Source organism: Penicillium macrosclerotiorum (genome assembly GCF_028827735.1).
Source record: "Penicillium macrosclerotiorum strain IBT 26536 chromosome Unknown utg000007l_segment0_segment0, whole genome shotgun sequence".
Taxonomy (NCBI): domain Eukaryota; kingdom Fungi; phylum Ascomycota; class Eurotiomycetes; order Eurotiales; family Aspergillaceae; genus Penicillium; species Penicillium macrosclerotiorum.
Window position 1 is genome coordinate 1,657,196 of NW_026643086.1, and position 22,703 is coordinate 1,679,898.

The window sequence follows — 22,703 nt, forward strand, 5'->3', positions numbered from 1 at the left end:
AACGCGATTTAGCGGAGCGCGATCGGAGAGTTACTCAGAGTCTCGATCGATAAGTGGGAGGCCGGCCCACGAAGGAACATCGAATTTGTGAGACGGAAGGACCGAAGAGCGCAGGAGACTGGAAACGAGAGACAGAGGCGACAGGAACAGGTCGATAAGGTTGGAGATCAAGTCGAGTTCTAGGAGCGTCGTAATCGGCCTACGAGGAGGCCACGATAACGGAGACAAGAGCGGGCCTCTGCCGAGCGTCCGACATGCCAAGCCTTTTCTTCATGCTTGTCACGCGTGGCTTTTGCCTTTGAATCGGGGAAGCCAGCTGATGATCAAGAGGATGGCCGGGATCGTCGACAATGACTGGCTGCTCATGGAGTTTTTTTGTCTCGATCCTATCATCCTTCCCTCTCGTGAGACCCTGCGTGGCGGGGAAACTATGAAACTGTGTATGAGCACGATGTCAAGAGGGCGAGGTTGAGTGATGTACTTCGGGTGCTCCGATAGATCTCTGGGGATCTTTTTTTCTCCGAATCTGAAGAAAGCAAAAGGGATCGATTATGGCTTGCCCCACCCATAATAATAGCTCCCTAGGCTGAAGAACGATTGTACGACCTTGGGATACAAGCATATTTTGTACCGATCGCAAGGCCCAAAACAGGCAAAATGGGCCAGGGATCCCTAACCTTACTTTCCAGGCACCAGTCACTTCAGGTCACATGATATACAGAAGACGGCCCAGTAGGCGGCTTCTACCAAGAATTATGGTATCAATCAATCAATATTCTTATTCCCATTTAAAGCTTCCTCTTTCTACAAGGTGCTCTGCAAGGATTTGCGCCTTCTGGTTCCCAGCCCAGTGCACATACGAAGTATTGCCGGCAATATAGGGCTAATCAACAGGGTGTTACGGACCTACCTACGAGAGACTAATTATGGACACGCCTGAACTAATCAGTCTAGTAATAAGGCGGTTAAGGACAACTGACATTGTGGTCTAGACGGTAGGTGGAAGTTGTATGCTATTAGAAACTAGTAAGGATATAGTAGATATAGTAAATAAAAGGCGGTAAATAGTGGTAAAAACCTCCGTATACAAGTACTTGTTATGGAACAAGCACATTTGATGTTATTCCGGCCGACCGGCTTGTTTCGGATACGAATCGTACATGTGGCGATATTGGTTCATGAGAGAAGGCAGGATGGAATCGGAATCGGACTCCTTTGCCGATATTCTTTTGGCAAGCAGCGGAATGACGACATTCAGGTTATAGAAAGAGAATCCCCCTTTCTTTCGAACTGAATCTCTTCTAGATTCAGTTATTAGAATAATACACCCTTTTCATCCTTCCGATTCTATCTCAATTCTCTATTGTATTCATTTTTCCTTACCTGACCAACAGGCCGCTACCCTGCAAGTAGCACCCTAACACCTTGGGTTTGAGATTGCACCGTGGTTCAAGAAAGCGTATTTTGTTAACAGTTCATTGGACCATAATCTTTTTGTGCTGAACCACCACTTCCAATCATAATCAGCACATTTATCAGCTTGTTGATATTTCCTCAATTTCAGCTCTTTTTGCCTTCTTAACATGATGGTGGCGATTTTTAGATTGTGACGAAAGCGGGGAATCACCTTCGAAACCTCAACATTCAAAAAGAGATATCCTGTCTGGCGTGGAAGCAAAATACTTTGTTTAATTATTTAAGCTCAAAAGGCTCTAAGCGGCAGAATGGCATATGGTATGAGGGGCTTGCGAGCTCAGTACCGGGTCTCGCTCACAGAGGATATAAAAGACGTCCATCAAGACTTTTGAGAGGTCGAACTGATTCTACTCTCCGTTATCTAGCAGCTAGCCCCCTAATTAGAGCGATAATGACAGCTATTTATCTCTATCGACGAAGGTGCCGTTAAGATGCTCCCTATAGCACGAATAATAGAAATGAGTTAGCATAAATACTAAGTCGGGCTTTTACGATTAGTCGGATTACCGGGTACGAAAATTATTATCCTTAGATTTCTATACTAAGTTAAAGAATATAAATAGATAATTAGCTTTCCTTCTCGAGACGCTAGACGTAGTAAGCTGCCCTCTACCTACGAATAGACTACCGAATACTAGGGTTTAGAGTCCGTCGTTATTAACTTAATATCAATACAGAATAGATAGCGGGCTATAGAGTCGATGTTATTCAAACCGACTCGGAGTAGATATTAATCTGTATTAGAGTCCTAGCTTCTATATTTAGACCGTTGTTTAACACGTTAGTCTCGACTTAGAAGAAAGATAGTATATAAGGTTGAAAGTAGTAAATATTTATAGATATTTCTACTACATTTTAATATCTCTTACTTTAAGAAGACTAGACTAGCTAGAACTAGCTATATCTAGTTATTACTAGCTATTTTTACCTAGAGGTAGAATCTAAATTCCTAGAATATAGTAGAGCTCCTATATTATTTGTACTAATTTTAATAGATTTAAATGACTAGTTATTACTAGTTATCTCTAGTTTCCCTACCTCTTTCTGCTAGCTAATAGTAACAACTACTCCTATACCCCTTCCCTTCTAGTTATATTTAATTCTTACTATATATAATACGCTCGAAGCTTATAGGGTCGTGGGATCTAGGTATTTTTACTAGACGCTTACCTACTGGTAACTACTAGACTACTAGAAAACCGTAGTAGTTACTATCTATAGAAGCTCACGGGGTCAACCCCCTGACCCCGTAAGGTTCTTATCGCTATATAGCCCTCGAAGCCCTAGGATTATATATATAAAAAAAGTATTAATAGCTATCGTGTATAACCTAACCCTGTAATCGTTTCCGCCTTTGCCCGCTATTTGAATGTTTTCTTGCGATAAAGTGTACTCAAAGCACCTCTAAACTATATCTCGGCGAAACCCCGATACACCGACACGCCAGGAGTCAAAGCCTGTGCTCTCGGCATGTCATCTTCCTAGCCGCTCGCCCTCGTCACCAAAGACCAGAATTCGGTCCACTTGACTCCGTTTGTGTAGAACACCAGGAAATGGTCTCACTTTTACCCGCGCCATACGAGAGATCCAATAGGAGTTTGTTGTATCCTCGAGTGTGTACTGTTTCCTGAAATTATTCCATGTATTCTAATTAAAATGATTAATAGCAGTGTGATTCTGTGATCGAACCCGGCGGATCATTTGGGTAAAGAAGAGCTGTCGGAAGGATCGTATAATTTCTCTTCAGTTCGCTCTGGCCCTTCATTTAATCCTGACTAGTGGTAAATACGTCACAACATAAACAAGCAAGTCGTAGTCAATTTGACCTTTAAATCTGGGGTGCTCAGGAGCACAGGTGCGGAGGTGAAGTTTCCCCAAGCTCATAACACACACTCTTTTCTGCAAAGAGTTGTGCTCGCCAAGAGAGTTGACGAGAGAACCAGTCATTTCTCGGCGCCAGTGTCTAGAGACTGCCCAAGGTCGCAGTCATTTTTGATGGCGTCCGTCCCAGTGGAATTAGACATATTGCCTGGGGCCTTGAAATATCAATAGCTCACACTGTGAGAACAGTGGAAAAGCCAAATAATAATAATAAAATTTTATGACAGCAGAACAAGTGCTACATATGTCATGATGCTGTGGCATCTTGTCACTTCAAGTGGGTGCTCGACCCAGTCCGGGTTTAACGGGGCGGCTCCGCAGCATCGAGCAGGAACGGAGAGCTTCCGTCATCCAGCGGCTCACTCATTCGGGGAACAAGACGAGAGCAAAATCAGCTATAAAGCTAGAATATAGTGGAACGTTTGGAATATCGACGAGTTGCACTCACCCCTTTCCCTGGAACTGATCTTGTTCATTTCCTCCAACATGTTACAACTGAACGGCAAAATCGCGCTGATCACTGGGCTCGGCCAGACTAGCGACGATGGCTGGGGTATCGGCGCTGCGATTGCAATGAAATTCTCGCAACAGGGTGCAATCATCTTCGGTGGCAATCGCACCTTGGCCGCTGCCGAGAGAACCAAATCGCGGATTGAGGCTGAAGGTGGTACATGCCAGGTTCAACAAACGGATGTCACCGACTCCGCATCGACAAAGGCTCTTGTAGATGCTTGCGTTGAGCGTCATGGCCGTATTGATATCCTGGTGAACAATGTTGGCAAATCAGAGCCAGGTTGCCCAGCCACCATGGAGGAGGAGATATGGGATCAACAGGTGGATCTAAATCTGAAAAGTGTCTACCTCACAACTCATTTTGTCCTACCCATTATGGAAAAGCAGGCGACAGGTGGCACAGTCATCAACGTGTCGAGTATCGCTGGATTACGCTACATTGGAAAGCCACAAGTCGCCTACTCGGCCACTAAGGCTGCTATTATGCAGTTTACCAAGGCGACTGCAGTCATTTATGCCGACCGAGGGGTCAGGTTGAACACAGTCGTCCCCGGTTTGATCTACACACCTTATACACGCGATCTTGCCAAACGGTATGCCCCGGCAGGTGATGAAGAGAGTTATATGAAAATGCGCGATGAACAGGTGCCGATGAAGAAGATGGGAGATGCTTGGGATGTTGCCAATGCGACACTCTTCCTTGCTGCGGATGAGTCGCGCTATATCACAGGCCATGAGCTTGTGGTTGATGGTGGAATCACCTCCTCGACAGGCCGAGCCTAGAACTGCACTCAAGTTTGCACCAAGTCTACTGGTGTAGCTATGCTCGTCTTCACTTATCTACACTCAGGCTTGATAGAGAAAGAAGTGGAGCGAAGGGGAAGGAATGCGAGAGAAGTTGAAGACATAATCTATATGTATATCTCTACCAACCTATCCTGAACTTTATGGGAGATTTGTAAAACCTCCGGAGTAATATTGGGGTATACCGCCTGGCTTACCTTGCAAGCATACCGTACCCAGGGAAACATATACAAATAGATGGCTGATTCCTGGTATAGTCTGAATATCATCATCAAGAAACCAAGCAGGCATCAGGCATATCTCACATTCTTTACCTGTATATCAAGTGTATGCTGATATATCGAGCTATGCATTACGTGTTCCCGGCGTCTCGGAAAACAGCGATTGGGGAAGGTCCCAGGAGTGTCTAAATACACAATCTCAGATGTCCCAATGCCTAGGAAAGAGTGAGCTTATTCTTCGTCGGGTTCTCATTCTGATTGATTTCTCGTGATGTACATTAATATACGAAAGTCGTCTATTTCCACAAAACCCTGATAAGACTTTTTTTTCTATATTATACATGTCCAATGAGATCTTCAAATTAGTCCAACTGGTGGCATACCACACCTGAGAGTATGTGCTCATAGAAGCAGCATCAGTTCAATTGCCTTCATTGCACAATCGTCCTCAGCAATGCCAGTCAGTTCTCAAGATAGTCACTGTTTCACTCTCCACAATATAAAGGATATTCAGATCCGGCCCACCCCATGTCATATTCGTCGTGTTCACACCCTCTGGTGTCTTTATCATCTTCATCAACTCGCCATTGCTTCGATCAACAAATATCCGTCCAAGTGATGAGTGAGCAACCAAAATACTGCCATCTTCATCCTGTGCCATACCATCTGGACAGGCTTGACCACAGGCGTGTATGCTGACCGCATTAAACATTCAATTTGAGTTCGTGAGAGTGGCGACATAGTATGCAGCGTGCCTGAGGGAGGTGGTGCCTTACATGCTTCTTGCTATGGAAATTCTTCTTTCCTACATATAGGCACAAAGAAAGGAGAAACAACTGACGATATGTTAGGATACAGTAGAGGCTTGGAAAGATAGGATCTAATAGGACGCAATGCTCAATACGATGATATCTAACTTAGTAGCTATTGAGCCAGGGCGCTCTACGGCACGCCTGAGAATGCAGGCAGGATGAGATAGATCAGCGAACAGACTAACAAACTACCACATACCACGATAGAAGAAGCCTCCTAAAAGGGAAAGTAGAATTAGATAAAGTGAAGAGAGTGTAAATGTTAATTCTCTCCCTATCGGAGATGCGAAGCTATATCCTGTAAAGACTGTGTACTAAAAAAGATATCCTCTAATCAGAGATCACCCTTCATCGGCCATTTCCCTACTGCAGTAGTTAGATTGCCACCTTGTGCTGACTAAATTATTTTGTGACCGGGCCGGGGTCTGGCGGTGGGATTAGTTCGGGTGATCTGGGGAGGGTTAGCACCCAAGCATCTTCCGACCCCGAACATTTTCTTTGCGCCTCCGAGTGCGGCTGGGCCCCCAACGCTAGGTTTGCCTAAAGCTGACCTGACGCTAATTTCTCTGAGTGTCTTCGAGCTTTATCGGCGGCTTCACAGAAAATGGTGCAACGGCACCGTTCTTTGACGGGTTGTGGTGCCTGTCGCACCCGCCACCTCAAGTGCGATGAAGGCCGGCCAGGATGCCAGACGTGTCAATTGGTGGGAATCGCATGCCCAGGATACAATGCTCAAGTCAAATGGCCTGCCGACGTAAGCAAAGCCCGAGGCTCCGACAGCGAGCGATCTGAGAATCGTGTTTTCCGTCGGCCGCTATATCAAGGTTAGCACCCACCGTTTTCTTGCATTAGAACCGGCCTCATTGATGCATGTGTAGTTGTCGAACAAGAGGCTATGACAAAAACTACCGTCAATAGCCTCGGGCAGATTACTGCCAATGTTGCACTGGACAACATAGAACTTTGGCAAGAAAGCGGCTCTGGTCCATGTTTGTTTCAGGGACCCTTTGGCGTTTTAGATTTCCTGCAACATCGCACATCCCATAATCATAACACGGGTAATGACACGCCTCGAAAGGAAGTTACAGGAGAGAATTACTCTGGCGATCGAGAAAATGTAGACGACAGGATCGCTGCCGACATGAACACCATTGCTGACGAGTCAGCTCTTCCACGAAAGAGCGCCCATAATCAAATTCTTGAACCCACGCCACCGTCTACAGTGGTTTCTACCTGTGATAACAGTTTCCAAGACTCCAACGATCTTTACCCACCCATGAGTCTTTTTTCCGTGCGCACTCTTACGCAACAACCCGAACTGTCCTCCATAGATGTTCCGCCACGAGCTCTCGACCTTCTCCGTCACTTCAAAGATAACATCCTTTCGTTTTCTTTCCCGTTGAGGGGTAACCCGGAATGTCCTTGGCAGACAATCCATTTCCCTGCTGCCATGTCAACGTACGCGGAGTTACTGGTGAGCCAGAAGGCCAGTCACCACAGGCGGTCTCTATTCCATTCGCTTGTTTCCGTTAGCTGCCTTTACCGTGCAAACCACCCTTGGGACACCATGGATTGTGAGAGGTTGCGTGTTTCTAGTCAGCACCTCGCTAAGCAACACCTTGACCTTGCCCTGGAAGAAGAGATTACGAGTAGAAAACCATTGAAGTATAAGGAACTTCTCATGGCCATACTTTCAATGGTTTATCTCGAGGTCTGTCCATTTCATTCAAACTACAATCACCATACTCATCTCATTCACAGATTTCGTCTGAAGATTACAACAATGCCCAAAAGCTCTTGGTCGAAGCAGAGTGTTTGATAAGACGGCGGGGATTTTCAAAATCTCAAAAATCCTCTAAAGTTCGAACCTTGCACCATATGTATACCTGGTTGCGCATCTTCGCAGAAAGCACCTGCGGTTGTGCTCTTGTCAGAGTTTGCCCGGCACGCCCGAATGCTAGTCTCGTATCTGATAGGGAAGTAACGCAGGCTCTACGAAGTTTTAGGCTATCAAACGCGGCCACGCTGACCGAACTTGACATGGGAGTTGAAAAGACTGATTCCGTCGGATATCAGGATATACACCTCGAAGTGATGGGCACTTGGAGCAACAGTCTTTTCTCCGCCATGTACGGGGTACCGGAGTCCTTGATGGGCCTCTTATCACAAGCTATTCGCTTAGCCAATGAGCAGGAGCTTCTAACGCGCGATACCCTTGTCGACGTGGAAGTCGTGACGAATCTTAATAAACGGACAAAGATATTGGAACACCATATCTTGTCCTGGGACAAGAAGCAACCACCACTCCCTATTTCGCCCCATTTCACGGACAGCGAAATCAACAGTGCAACTACAGAGGCATTCTACTACAACGCATTTGCCATGCACCAAGGTCTTATACTATTCTACTATCGCCGCGTCCACAATATCAATGCTCTCATCTTACAGGAGACCGTGCAAAAAGCATTACGCTTCATCGAGCAGGCATGCAGCTCTAATAAAATTGAGGAGCACAATTCGTCTCTAATATGGCCTTGTTTCATTGCTGCGTGTGAAGCTGTTGACAAAATATTACAAATGCGGCTGCTGGATTGGTTGCGTGACATGTTCCATAGGACAGCTGTTAGTACTTTTGCTACAGCTGCCGATGTTGTGCAAAGGGTTTGGAAGGCACGGGAAGAGAGTAGTGATTATACACTCGGCTGGTTTGATGTAATGGGCCATGATCGGTGCCCCATTATTGTAGTATAGAAGGGCGTATCTCCACCAGGTCATGGAGCAGTGTTTCAAATAAGATACCAAATAATAAAGTTACTGTAGGCCATCAATCTCATGCTCTAGCAAGACTACGGTTTTGGGGAGTAATATCTCTTAGCCAGTAAGGGTGCCCCTAAGTTAGCACAAGAGGACATCTAACGCCTGCACGCAGTTCAAGTTCAAGGATGTACTATGTCCTGGGCTTATGAACCATACATATTTAACTGTGTATCTATGCTTACTTTCGAGATATTACAGATATAGTAAGTACAGTCAGAGACCCGATTAAGCGAGCTTCGCCGGTCGCGAGAAACTCTGTGACGCCTCGGAGAGGACGACTCGCTCGATCTCCTCTTCAACTGGGGGTCCTTGGGGCAGCCACCCAAGAATTTCTCGTGCCCGAATAGCCTGGTACTGAGCATTCGTTCCCCAAATGACTGACCCGTGAGGAGTGAGTCTATCAGCAGTAGCAGCATCAATCTCAACCGCCTCAGGTGTCCTAATGTAACCTTGAGAGTGGGCGAAAGTAGCGATCATTCTGCCGATATCTCCGAAAGACTATCATGCCATCAGTCAGATGCCAAATATAATATCTTAGGTGCTTAACTCACCATCTTCCCAGACTCAGCGAAAAAAACACCACTCCCATTCCATAATTCTGGATTCGATGTTCGCGAAGATTCCATAACCAATCTCACAAAGAGTGCCGTCAGATCAGATATGTGAATAGTATTCCAGGTGTTAAGGCCGCGGCCTAGGTGAAGGCCATGTCCGTGCTGCAGAGTTGCCTTGGCGAGTTCAGGGATTTGGATACTCCGCTGATTCACTGGCCCTCGGCCCTTGCCGTAGATGAGGGGTCCGTAGACCATGGCAGTCCTCACACGAGGGTTGGTAGAAGAAATATCGCGGATGAGGTGGTCAACGGCACGTTGAGGCGAAGCAGCAAGAATGTCGTGAATCTCTTGAATTCCGTGCAAATCGTTGTAGATCTTTGTACCGGGCTGGCCGAAGTTCTTGGCCTTTACTTCTGCGCCGGCTAGGAAACTCGCGCCGGAGATTTGGATCCATGCTGGGAGATTTTTAGTTTATGAACTAAATCGCAAGGACTTTTCTCTAGTGGAGGGGCAACCTACTTGGGTTCTCACGCTCGCTTCTCGCCAGTCCTTTAGCGATAGCCTTAGCACTGGGCACGTGACTGGAGCTTGCCAGATCTGTTATTCATACCCCATATTAGCACGATTTTTAAGGTAATTATATTGTCTGGGTTGGAGTTTGGTACATACGAAGCACTACATCAGCTTTGGAAGCTGCCTGTTGGATGTCTGCGCTTGAATCCAAGTCTCCAATGAGTGGAGTCACCGTTGGAAACTTCCTTGCAACGACAGCCGCCTGGCTCTTGTTTCTTACAAGAGCAACAATGCTAGATGCTGCCAGTGCCTTAGTAAGGCCATACAGGACGTCTCCACCAATAAAGCCGGTAACACCTGTACTGCAGACGAATGAGTTCTAATCCACTAAACGGCTCTCTGCTGAGAAGTGCTCACATAAAGATCTTCTGACTCATATTGAATGGACTTTGATGTTTAGGCGTTAATGGTCGTACCTGAATCTAATTCTAGGTTCAGATCACGAAGTGATGGTCGATTGTACTACGGTTTTAAGCATCCTCGTGGATTTTCAGCCATTCATATAGTTACGCTCAGAACATCAATACGTAATCGGAGAAACCTGCCTGGGCTGATACGTGATTAATAATGGAAGTGGGTCCGGTAGTAAATTCTGGATTCCCAATTGGCTTCGTTACCGCCTTCCTTGTAGTGCCGCTTCGTTAAAGATGATATCTGTAAACCGGGCCGGAAAATACTACTGGCAAAAATTGCGCGGCAACTAATACCGCCTGGTCATAAGTCATTGGTAGCTTACCTCAGGTGGCGTTGCAATGCAATTTCTGGTTAGATCAGGCTGCCTTTGGCAAGCTACCCCGGAATCGGCAGGTAATTTTTCACCTAGTAGTGAAACTGCCGCGAAAAACTGGAAACTTATCGCGAGCAAGACCAACATGTACCATTTACAGGTTATGGGTGCTATGCAGGTCGCTGGAACCACCAAGCCAGGATAGAAGTATATAAGGGCTCAACATTTCCTATAGTTTCATTAGACAAATCAGTCAGAAACTTATCTTGAACTTCTCTATTTCCAGAAAAGTTTTACTGACGAACAATGACCGCCACTCAATATCCCACCTCGCCATCCAAACAACAATATGACGTGGTCATCATCGGAGGTGCCACGAGCGGTGCGTCGATTGCATGGCACCTTGTCCAAAATCATGACTTCCAAGGCTCAGTTCTGGTAGTCGAACGTAACCCATCCCTTCAGTACTCCGCCACGAAAGCCAGCAACAACTGCATGCGTCAGCAATTCGCAACCAAGATCAATGTGGAAATCGCTCAATATGCTGCCGACTTTGTTCGCGAGCATGGCGACAAGTTTCGTCCCGATCCTTGCGTTCCCAACCCTCCTATTCGCGATTTCGGCTACCTTTACCTATCCGACTCGCCCGAGTTCACCGACGTATTGCGGAAGGATCAGCAGTTGCAAGCCAGCTGCAACGCAGGCACTACTATGATTTCGGCTGCAGACATCAAGAAGAGGTATCCCTGGTTCTATATCGATGATCTCCATTCCGGAAGCCTAAATACTAAGGATGAGGGCTGTTTCAACGCTTTCGGCATGGTTGAATGGTTGCGAAAGACTGCCTGTGAGAAGCATGTTGAGTATGTGAGCAACGAAGTGGTTGACATGGCCGTTGAGCAAGATCAAGTCAGCACCATCACCCTGCGCAGTGGTGAGAAGATTGTGGTCAAAAACGTGGTCAACGCTGCAGGTACCCGTGCGGCACAGGTCGCTAAGCTCGCTGGTATTCAAGTTCCAATTGAGGCTCGTCGACGGTACACATATATATTCGAGGTGGACGAGCCACTAGATAAGGATCTGCCCTTAACCATCGACCCCACGGGTGTTCATTTCCGCTCCTATGCTGCAAAGGATTACCTCGTTGGTTGCCCACCCATGGGTCCCGACAATGCCGTGGACGTAGATGATTTCAGCTTTGCCGAGGATGCTTGGAGCAACAAGATCTTTCCTATTATTTCTCGTCGCATCCCTCAGTTCAAGTCCGCTCGTGTCACTGATAAGTGGATGGGGCATTATGAGTTCCACACCTTCGACCACAATGCCATTGTTGGTCCTCACAACATCATTAGCAACTTCTTCTTCTGTGCTGGATTCTCAGGACATGGGAGCCAGCAAGCACCTGCTTGTGGGCGGGCAGTTGCTGAGTTGATTGTGCATGGCCAGTTCAAGACCCTGGACCTGGGTGTTTTGTCTTATGCTCGCATTCCTGAAGGTCGGCCACTGACCGAGCGCGCAGTTATCTAGTTATGTTCTTGAGGGCTTCTGATAATTTCAATGTACAATTCAAGATAAAACCAAATTTCCAGCGCCTCAAGAGGATACCCTTCTTCTGTATCAGGTCCCTTCCAGACTTTTCAGACGGCTAGGGAGAGCGCACGACCTAGTGAGGGAACGTTACTCGTCAACACCAACGCGTCTGCAGCTGCAAGAAAAACATAGTCCGTTTCGCGGAAACATAATGATTATCTGTCACGAACTCGAGACCTATTACTTGTTCGATCTATCTGAACCACTGTAAGAGCCCTATACTAGGTGATAAGACAATTACTATCGGAGTGACAGGTCTATGTGACTTTCTCGTCTCAGTACGAGTCATTACGCCCTACCGTCTACCAAATTTTTCTTGTCTGCAAATGCAGAGAGTTCGCTGTTCGGGTTTATATGACTGATTTGATTGTCGCAACGACACCATGTTGGCATCTAAAAGCATCTCTTGATTCGTGCAAGAAAATCGTCAAACCAAAGAACCCCGGAGCATCATATCGCCCAAGCCGCTATCGAAAACGCCCAAGAAAGATGAATTATTAGACTCTAAATGTAAGATTCCTGGGTATTATTAATTAATTCTTTCTACTATAATCCTAATCGCTCTAAGTACTTTTCGAACCGTAATTAGAAATAATAGAATGTCGGTATACTGTTTCATTGGCGGCCAGCTGGCCAGCTCCGGGTCAGTCATGCCCATCAGAATAGTGAAGATGTCACCGCCTTCGAGCCTCTTTATGCATATAAAGAACGTATTCCATTGACTAAAGGCGAGGTTCGAAATGTCAAGATTCCACTCCGTCCCCAAGGCATGTATGTATTGGAGGGTGCGTACCATCCTGCTTTCAGCCAAAGTATTCCGTCTCGAGAACAGACCACTGACTCCGCTTTAGAAAGATGATATTATGGAGCTTACTATCTCAGACAATCCAGTGCTGCCATTTCCAATCCCAGGTTCAAGGCCTTACAAGGAACTAATATGCGAACTCATATCATTCACTGCCTTGACAGATAAGATGATAGTTATTGTCTTGTTGTGCCATGTATTTAGTTCACCGCCCCGCTCGTGCGACACAATTTGCAATATTTCAGATGATTGTACTTGCAACGCCACAACAAATATAGCCTTGGGTTGGTTGACGGCATCAATTCGGAGACTTACCCCTGTTGCCGAGGAAGGGTCGTGTAACATCTTTCAGAACAGTGGTCTCGGTGTGGATGAGGGATTACTAGCCCTTTGTCCCTCATTCACTTCTATCATTTTCCAATTCCTAAAACTAGTGTTCTGATGCAGAGTATTTGATTACGTCGCTTTTCTTTCCAATTACCTGTTGCATAGCTCCCTCTCCCTCGGCTTTAGCAGAATCTGCCCGCTGGTATTCAGTCTAGATGTCCCATAGCAGTTCCACATCTGGATGACATATGCGAAAGCTCCCTTAATGAACTCATTGTTATGCATCGCATAAAATATTGTTGACTTGACTGCTGATACATCCTGCATCGGGTAGAACGGCGACTCGAGGCGGAAGTCTACCGACGGGGCCGACGGGGTTCTCCACTATTTTAGTTCTGCAGATCATTTCTATTAACGCATTCCAGCATTTCAATAGTGTCGGATTACGATTTAATTATGAAGTTCACATTCGTTCTATCTTTCACAGGGCCTCTCTCACTAGCTTTGGAATTTATTACCCATGCAATTTAGAAACAATTGATGTGATGTTGGGTATGCAACTAGCAAAGGATGCGCTGCTCTATCGGTATTCTCACAGGAACTTGTTATTTTTGGACAGACCGCTTGCTTCCGGCATAACTTCATTATGCGGGGCTCTTTAGGGACATTCAGTTTTATTTTCTAACCTTTCTGAGCACTAAGAGCCTGTTGGAAGGAGTTTCTCCAGCCTTGTGGCGGGTCGGGTGTGCCGACTTAAAACAGTTTGTTAGCCATCAATCGTGTCGCATTGATCATTCTAGAATCGTCTGGTTTTCCCTGCGAAGCCCAAGAGCCTGTGACGAAGCGAATCGGTATGGTGTGGTGGTGCTGTTTCATTTTTAGCTATTTAACTGGAGTTATGGAGTGCAAGTACTCTGAATTTCTCCATTGGGATCAGTATTCAATTTCCAAATTTTCAAATGAGCGATCTATTTAATATACGTAGATCATAACGCGCCCTGCACGATAGGAAAGCCATATAAGTTAGGACAACTAGGCCCGCTCTAGTTCCGGGCTACCCGGCCGGCCCCATGCCAATAAGCCATGATTGGCTGAACAGGATTTATGCGAATAGGTCAATGATGAGCCTCTATCAGATCTTGACTCTGTATAAGGGGCCTATCATGTAGGTGGTACCCTGCGGACAACAGAAGGGCAACAGGAAGCCGAAGAGCAAGTGATCAAGTCATCAATGAAGTGGTGATGACGTTCGAGGAATTACGTGCATATTCTCCTGTTCGAGATGCGAATATATTGAATCATTCAGCCAATGACACCTCTGCCTCAGCATACATGGCCAAAGCATCATGCATAGTGCATCTAAGTTCTGTTTTGAAAGCGTCTTGATCAGATTTAGGATAAATTTATCTGGTACGGCATTCATTCCGAAAGTTGAAGAGGAAAATGCCAACGTCGCTAGCAAACAAAAATCTTCAAGCATAGGCTCCCTAAAGGAATAAATCAATGCGAGTATGAATACACTGTATATTCGCATGCTTTGTATTCAAGTGCGGTTTTTGCCTGCATTACTAGTAACCATACACAACAGTTCTCATATTACCAAGATGCCCATAAATGTCAATTTCTAAATGATGCAATCTGCGATGCAGAAGCTATGAAGGGCTACAGCCCAATAGATTCAATTGAGCGGTTCCAACATGCTGTTGATCTAAAGTTTGAAGAAATGTAAGAATAAGTGTAACCAGCGGTGACTTAATACCCTGGAAAACTGATCGATCAAAGGACACAGTCTCAGCTGGCCTGGGCAATAGATCGATATCTCCCTTGTTATATAAATTCAGAGTGGCATGGATACAAGAATCCCTACCTCTAGGCAATACTATGACCTCCGCGTGCTGGAGGATCACATGGCTTTTGAAAAAGCATATTAGTGCTTCAACAGGGGACATATTCATCATATTTGAAAGGATGACAGGTGCTTTACAAGCCCACAGAAGTGACATTAAATCAATTCTACACTAGCATTTGGCCGCGACCTTTTGTGATTCGATACGACTAATCAGTAAGCAAACAACCAGGTAGAAACCCTACAGAAATAGCTCCTTTTTTCCTCTGCACCAAAAGTTTCACAACAAAAATGGGCCTTCCCTGTGCGTATCGGATTTTTAATTTATTAGAGAGCAGTAAAGCTATTCTCTAGACAGATATCAGTCGACATCAAAAGATTATCTGCGAGACCTGGGCGCTATGGATTTGATTATATCCCGCGTTGTTATTTGGTGGGCAGCTACTTAAACATAGGGTACTCAAAATAAAGAGTCAGTGAGTCACATAGTGAATACAATTGAAAATGCCACGGTGCAGATCGCAGGGTCAGGGCCCTTTACAAGTGCGCCCCTTGTGGCCTGGGCCGCCAAGGCCGCTCGAGGCTGATATAATTATACACGTGACTGGACATGACGAAGGCGGTCGGAGGATCCGCGATTCACTCCACTTCGTGGACAACCGCCTCCCAGGCACCATCAACCACCTCCTCGCCCTTGACTCGATTCCATACCCCTAGAGACACGACCCGTGTGCCCAGTATTTGAGTCTGAACAGGCTCTCAATATATCACTATGGGTGCTCTCCTGTCTCTCCCGCTTATGGCGCTGCCGAGTGTCGGCACGGTAAGTCGCATCCAATTCGCCCGATAATCGAGCGATTCACTGATCACTCCACTTGCTTGAGTAGCTTGTCACTCTCGGCGGCTCCTGCTGTGGTGCAGCTACTTGCTCTGCAGTATGCAGTGCATGTGGGAAATTTCAGAACAGGTACTTCCCTTTTTTAGGACCGGCGCGAAAATAGTCGTCTACTAAGTGATACCACAGCATGGCGACCCGAATAGCCTATGCCTTTATCCTCCTGGTCAACTCCATCGCCTCCTGGATTATGCTCACTCCCTGGGCCCTCAAGAAGCTGCAACATCTGACGCTTGACTATATGGAAATCAAATGCGACGGGAAAGAATGCCACGGCTGGGTTGCAGTGCATCGCATCAACTTCGCGCTCGGTCTTTTCCACTTGATACTCGCTCTCTTGCTTTTAGGTGTGAAAAACTCGAGGGACACGCGTGCTGCCCTTCAAAATGGATTCTGGGGACCAAAGGTTATTGTCTGGCTTGCCTTTATCGTGATGTCTTTCTTCATTCCTGAACCCTTTTTCTTTATCTATGGCAACTACATCGCCTTCTTCTGCGCGATGCTCTTCCTTTTGCTAGGCCTCATCCTCTTGGTTGATCTGGCGCACACTTGGGCAGAGCTCTGCCTGCAGAAGATTGAGGATAGCGACTCCCGCCTATGGCGTGGTCTTCTCATCGGATCGACCCTCGGCATGTACGTGACTTCGATCGTCATGACTATCCTAATGTACATTTTCTTCGCCAGAAGCGGATGCTCCATGAACCAGGCTGTTATTACGGTATGTAGCTTGCCTTGCTTGCTTTCCTTTCCTCCGAACTTGTTTTTAATGTTCCACAGGTCAATTTGATTGTTTTCCTGATTATCTCGTTTGTGTCTGTGCAACCGGCTGTTCAAGAATCCAATCCTCGTGCTGGATTGGCTCAGGCCGCCATGGTCACTGCGTACTGCACGTATCTTACTTTGTCTGCTGTCTCGATGGAACCGGATGACAATAACTGCAACCCCTTGATCCGCTCTAGTGGTAGAACCGTCACTATAGTTCTGGGTGCCATCGTCACCATGGCCACTGTTGCATACACAACCACGCGTGCAGCGACTCAGGGTATTGCCTTGGGATCAAAGGGCGGCCACAATTATGTCGAGCTAGGTACAGAAGACAATGAGCACGGGCTAGTAACTCAACAGCCCAGCAGCCGTCGGGAGATGCGCGCTGAGGCTCTCCGGGCTGCTGTCGAGAGTGGAAGTCTACCGGCTAGTGCCCTGGATGAGAGTGATGATGAGGACGACTTTGAGACCAGCAGCAAGGACGATGAACGTGGGTCTACTCAGTACAACTATTCTCTCTTCCACATCATCTTCTTCCTGGCTACAACCTGGGTAGCTACTCTTCTGGTGCAGGGCTTGCAAGTGGACACCACAATGGACTTTGCGCCTGTGGGCCGAACATACTGGGCCAGCTGGGTAAAGATCGTCAGCTCCTGGGTGTGCTATGCAATCTATCTGTGGACACTGGTGGCACCCGTTGTATTGCCTGATCGCTTCGCTGCTTATTAGTTTTGGCCTCTTACTCTGGGGTTTCGGGCGTTTTGAGCGATGATTTCCATTGTGTTGATTGATTTGAAGTATATTTTTGTAGCATTAAACAGAAATGTAACCCATCCTGATCTTGAAGTATTCTACGATTTCTCTTTTTCTAAAATGAAAACCAACCCATTTTGTTTAGCCACCTGCTTGGCAGTGTGTTTGGACCGAGGTCGAGTACCAACTACCACCATACATAATACGGAGTGGGACCCGGACGGAAGCTTGGCACGTCCCGCCTCGCGCGTAAAGTGCGACGCGCGCCAGTTCCCAGATATCATGGCATGAACTATGGCGACCATCCAGGCCATCGAGGCTCGTTCCGTACGTGTTCTCATCCGTTACATAGGGCTAGTACTCTCTCTAATCAGTTGATCTCACAGGTTCATCAAATCCAGTCCGGCCAGGTGATCATCGACCTTTGCTCCGTTGCCAAAGAGCTCATTGAAAATAGTCTTGATGCGGGCGCAACCACCATCGGTGAGACTTTGTTCCTTTGGGCCTGAGAAGGCTAAACTGAGATCTCGATCATTCTGTCTTACTGGATTCTTCAATTAGAGGTACGGTTCAAAAACAACGGGTTGGACTTGATTGAGGTGCAAGACAACGGAAGCGGGATTTCGCCGGAGAATTATGAGAACGTCGGTAAGCTCATCATTTTGCCAGGACGAGACGTAAGCACATTGAAGCTAATGCATCAATACGCGATTCAGCCCTAAAACATTATACCTCCAAGCTCTCCTCGTTCGACGACCTCTCGCGCCTTCACACCTTCGGCTTCCGAGGCGAAGCACTCTCGTCGCTATGCGCCCTCGCTGACTTTCACATTATCACTGCCCTGGTCAATCAAGTTCCCCGGGCAAATAGACTTGAGTTTGAAACATCTGGCAAGCTTCGGAAGACCCAAATTGTGGCTGGACAGAAGGGCACGACCGCGTCAGTGGAGGGAATCTTCAAGCGCCTCCCTGTTCGCCGCCGCGAATTAGAGAAGAATATCAAGCGGGAGTATGGAAAAGTGCTGAATCTTCTCCATGCTTATGCTTGTATCAGCACTGAAGTACGCTTCAGTGTGCGAAACACCGTCGGTAGGACGAAGAATGTGGTCGTCTTCTCAACCAACAACAACCCTACGACGAAGGAAAACATTGCCAATGTCTACGGCGCGAAAACTCTGTCGGCACTGATACCACTAGATCTGGAACTGGAGTTCGAACCTTCCGCTGCCATGAAACGTGCAGACAGTGACTCCCAGGTCAATCAGATGGTGGTCCGTGGTCACATCTCGCGTCCGGTTTTTGGCGAAGGACGCCAGACTCCGGACCGCCAGATGTTCTTCGTCAACTCGCGGCCTTGTGGACTACCACAGATCGCGAAAGCATTCAACGAGGTCTACAAGTCGTTCAATGTATCCCAGTCGCCATTTATCTTTGCGAATTTCGAAATGGATACCAATGCTTATGATGTGAACGTGTCGCCGGATAAGCGAACTATTCTATTACATGATGCCGGGGCCTTGATTGAGTCACTCAAAACCTCGCTTACGCGGCTTTTTGAGACGGCAGATCAGACGGTGCCTCAATCGCAGTTGCTTGGCTCTAAGGGAGCTAAGCAACAGGCGCTAGGGTCTCTTCCTGGATTTGTTACCGCTCGTCAAGTTAATCAGAGAGCTTCCAACTCGCCTGCGCCCCCCGAAAGCCATCGAAAAGAGGCAGACGAAATCGTTGAGGAAGAAACAGAAACATCTCAGCAGGATGTGCAGAACGAAATGATGCGTTTCTTGAGCTCCCAGAATCGTACCGATCATGAGGTATCGTCTCCTTTGAGATCTAAAAGACCACCTGACTCGGTATCAACACCGCCTCGCTCTGCAGGTCTAGATAGGGCAGAGGTGAATTGCGCCGCTGTCAATGCTCAGATCTCCGAGATTCAAAAACCACAATCAACTCTGGAGGAGACACCTGAACCAGGTTGTGGAATATCCCCAGAGCCTGCGCCCCGTCCATCTGGACTCGAACAAGCTTCTACAGATCAACCGCAAGGGCTCGAGGAGACGCCCAATGTCATTCAAAATGCGTTTGATCGCATGCGACCTCGTCGAATGCCAGCCGAGCTGGCCACCATCACCATTGGTGATCAAACTGTAACGTCTGTGGTTGGTAGTGGTCGCCCGAGAAAGCGCACTTCGGACGTTGGCTATTCATCGAAAGAGCCGCCGCAGCGCAAACGACGGATCCACACCCCCTCTAGGCCTAATATTTTTGGAAAACATATGAAGGCCTTTGCGGCTCCAGGAACTCAGTCAGATGAAGACGATGACGAGGAAGATGCAGAGGATTCTACAAGTGAAGTGGCTGATGAAGATTTCATCGAGGAAGAGGCGGAGGAAGTAGAGGAAGAAGCAGAAGTTTCATCATCGGAGCCTGAAGACGGTGATTTCATTTCTGATGCAAAGAATGGTTCCGGCGATGAGCAGGAACCTGCGGAAGAGGAAGGCACTGTAAATGTGAATGACAGCAATCTTGACGAAGCCGCGAAAAGGGTACAGGAAGAAGAAGTAGTGCAGCGTCTGATCCATCAAGCTGAGGAACAAGCCGTGCTTCCGTCCGAACACAATACCAGCCGAGTCAACAAGATGAATAAGGGCGCCGCGCACCGCGATGCTACTGTCCATCTCGTCAGCACCATTGATGCTTCTCTCACAAAACTGCAGTCTCAGATGACACAGCTACAACAATGTCTCCAAGCACGCTATGCCTCATCACATAAGGAAGATACCGGTCCTGCTGACGACCAGACGGCTGAAGATCGACTCTCGCTGACCGTGAGCAAAGCCGATTTTGCTCAGATGCGCATCATTGGCCAGTTCAACCTGGGATTCATCATTGCCGTACGGCCAGGGGAGGACCACGATGAACTATTCATCATTGACCAGCATGCTTCCGATGAGAAATTCAACTTCGAGCGTCTGCAAGCAGAGACGGTCGTTCAAAACCAGCGACTAGTCCGTCCACAGCGACTCGACCTAACCGCCGTGGAGGAAGAGATTGTGCTGGAGAATCGAGCCGCGCTTGAAAAGAACGGGTTTGTCGTGACAGTTGACGAGAGCGGTGACGAACCTATCGGCCGCCGGTGCCAACTCGTCTCCCTCCCGCTCAGTAAGGAAGTCGTTTTCGGCTCGCGCGATCTGGAGGAACTCATTGTCTTGCTGTCTGAGTCGCCAGTCACCAATGATCTCTCGGTACCGCGACCCGGAAAGGTGCGCAAGATGTTCGCCATGCGCGCGTGTCGCTCGAGTATCATGATCGGGAAGACCTTGACGACGCGACAGATGCAACGGGTTGTGCGGAACATGGGCACCATTGATAAGCCATGGAATTGTCCGCATGGACGGCCAACGATGCGGCATCTGATGAGCCTTGGACATTGGGATGAGTGGGATGAGTACGGGCCAGATGAGAATGGGGATGAGAATCTGGAAAGTAGCGTGGATATCTGGAGGCGATACATGGAAGAGAATGGGGAAGACGAGGAGGAGGAGCAGTAGAAGACGGCGTAATTTGATAGCCCGTGGAGTACATATCAGTGGTTGCTGTATACTTGTTTATAAAAATTAAGAGACAAGCACTCTCTCTTTCTATATCGCAGTATAATTACCACAACCACTACAAATACCACACGAAGTCTTCTTGGTTTTTTTTTTTTTTTTTTTTGATGTAGGGACATGTACGAGATATCAGATTCCAACAAACCAATCCATTTTGGTTCGTGATGCATTTAGCCTACCTAGAGAGGACTAGCTGGCTCATTGTAGTATGAAGTGGATAGGCAAATACAGATTACCAATTAAGAAATCGACAGTGCTGAGAGGTATATTCTGGCTTGAAGACATACGTTGATAAGAGGCAGCGCTATAGTCAGCATCCATGGCTATAATTAAGCATAGTCCAGAATTTACAACAAATGAAAGGTATCATAGCACATAATGTGCTTAGATATAGTAGCGCATAGTTTGTACGTGCGAAATGCTTGTGGAATACGTTACCACCGATGCTATCAGATGATGAGCATATGATCCTGAGTTTCCTCATTCAATCACCTCTTCTGCCTTCCATTTCTCCTCACCACCATCGCAACCAACCACCGGACTGTCGTCCATTCACTGACGGTTTCGCATCTGGCTTTGCACTCTTGCCATTTGCACCATTCACCCGCGGATTCCCATTCTGCATCTCGCCATTCCCTTCCGCAGATCGATCTTCACTACTCTCTGAGTCACTGTCACCGCCATAATTGCTGTGCCCCTGCCCTGCTTCTCGTGCCGCATACTCCTTCTCCACCCCATCCATCATGTCCTCCAACGCCAGCAGATCGCGCTCGATCATCTCGGCCCAGTTCTGCACGTCCCCGATCTCCTTCAGACCCTCGCGCGTCTCATCTGCGAACCCCGCCCACTGCGCGTTCTGCTTCGCCAGCCGCGCCGTATTTTCGGCCAGTTCGGCCTCCTGTCGCTGCAGTGCGACCTCGTTCTCGGCGATGGTTGTGGCACGGTCGCGCAGCGGCGCGTCCAGATTTGTGCCGACGGAGTGCAGGGTCGCGGTGAACGCGGCGAGAGCTTCTTTTTTCTGCTGGTCTTCCGTGGCAGACTGGCTGGGGGGATTTGGGTCAGCCATGGGGAGAGGCCAGAGGTTTATATAGCAACGGTAAAAAGTCCGTATGTGGATATTGTAGGAAGTATATAGAAAGCGGATGGGTTGTGGTGGAGATCAACCATGGATAAGGCTCAGTGGAGCGGGGCTTTAGCTTCACGGCCCAAGCCCGCATCAGTCAGCAGGATGGATAGCCTTTAGTTACTATTAGTAGTAATGTAGTAGCACATACACAGGAGGAAGTAGATTGACGCTCTCTATCCCAAAGACGTTGACTTAGTGGTATTGGCAAGTGGGACTTGAACTTGGAAGTAGAGGTCATCTTCGGAGGGCAATTCGGTGATGTCATCCGCGACGGCCCCGAAAAGTAGGAAGCAAAACTACACCTGGGACGAATTTTATATATTAGGGCTGACATCCTACACATTCCAAATTCTAGCGATGCCCTCAAAGAGTCCTACTGATACTACAAGTCAAAGGAAGAGCGAAGACAGTATCTCACGAAACTCATATTAAACACCAGAGAAATATTGAATGCTCTGGGCATTAGCCGATGTCAAAATGCGATGCGCCCCGGAACGGTTTAATGATAAGTAAAAGTTAACAAGAGAACAGAGGTATGAACCGCGTAGACCAAAATTTTCAACAAAAAAAAATTAAAGCAAAAGAGAAACACGACACACGAAAGCCTAGGG

The 22,703-nt window shown here is 47.4% G+C and overlaps 6 protein-coding genes across 6 annotated transcripts; 4 read left to right on the plus strand and 2 right to left on the minus strand.

Annotated features, from left to right (window-relative positions):
* Positions 1-3,843: 3,843 nt before the first annotated feature.
* On the plus strand, positions 3,844-4,653 carry N7462_007437 (SDR family NAD(P)-dependent oxidoreductase; the record flags this gene model as incomplete). The annotated part of the gene is made up of 1 exon (XM_057079155.1): positions 3,844-4,653. The coding sequence occupies one exon, from the start codon at positions 3,844-3,846 to the stop codon at positions 4,651-4,653; it is 810 nt and encodes a 269-aa protein (XP_056931825.1).
* A 1,722-nt stretch (positions 4,654-6,375) lies between these two features.
* Positions 6,376-8,458, plus strand: N7462_007438 (fungal specific transcription factor domain-containing protein; the record flags this gene model as incomplete). Its single annotated transcript, XM_057079156.1, has 3 exons — positions 6,376-6,461; positions 6,560-7,418; positions 7,469-8,458. 3 exons carry the CDS (start codon positions 6,376-6,378, stop codon positions 8,456-8,458), a joined length of 1,935 nt encoding a protein of 644 aa, XP_056931826.1.
* A 291-nt stretch (positions 8,459-8,749) lies between these two features.
* Positions 8,750-10,028, minus strand: N7462_007439 (NAD-dependent epimerase/dehydratase family protein; the record flags this gene model as incomplete). Its single annotated transcript, XM_057079157.1, has 5 exons — positions 8,750-9,022; positions 9,076-9,533; positions 9,598-9,675; positions 9,748-9,953; positions 10,009-10,028. 5 exons carry the CDS (start codon positions 10,026-10,028, stop codon positions 8,750-8,752), a joined length of 1,035 nt encoding a protein of 344 aa, XP_056931827.1.
* A 656-nt stretch (positions 10,029-10,684) lies between these two features.
* On the plus strand, positions 10,685-11,905 carry N7462_007440 (NAD(P)/FAD-dependent oxidoreductase; the record flags this gene model as incomplete). The annotated part of the gene is made up of 1 exon (XM_057079158.1): positions 10,685-11,905. One exon carries the CDS (start codon positions 10,685-10,687, stop codon positions 11,903-11,905), a length of 1,221 nt encoding a protein of 406 aa, XP_056931828.1.
* A 3,813-nt stretch (positions 11,906-15,718) lies between these two features.
* On the plus strand, positions 15,719-20,906 carry N7462_007441 (ATP-binding mismatch repair protein PMS1; the record flags this gene model as incomplete). Its single annotated transcript, XM_057079159.1, has 8 exons — positions 15,719-15,769; positions 15,834-15,913; positions 15,971-16,559; positions 16,619-17,263; positions 17,669-17,686; positions 17,746-17,842; positions 17,921-18,007; positions 18,076-20,906. 8 exons carry the CDS (start codon positions 15,719-15,721, stop codon positions 20,904-20,906), a joined length of 4,398 nt encoding a protein of 1,465 aa, XP_056931829.1.
* A 574-nt stretch (positions 20,907-21,480) lies between these two features.
* On the minus strand, positions 21,481-22,032 carry N7462_007442 (uncharacterized protein; the record flags this gene model as incomplete). The annotated part of the gene is made up of 1 exon (XM_057079160.1): positions 21,481-22,032. The coding sequence occupies one exon, from the start codon at positions 22,030-22,032 to the stop codon at positions 21,481-21,483; it is 552 nt and encodes a 183-aa protein (XP_056931830.1).
* Positions 22,033-22,703: the final 671 nt, after the last annotated feature.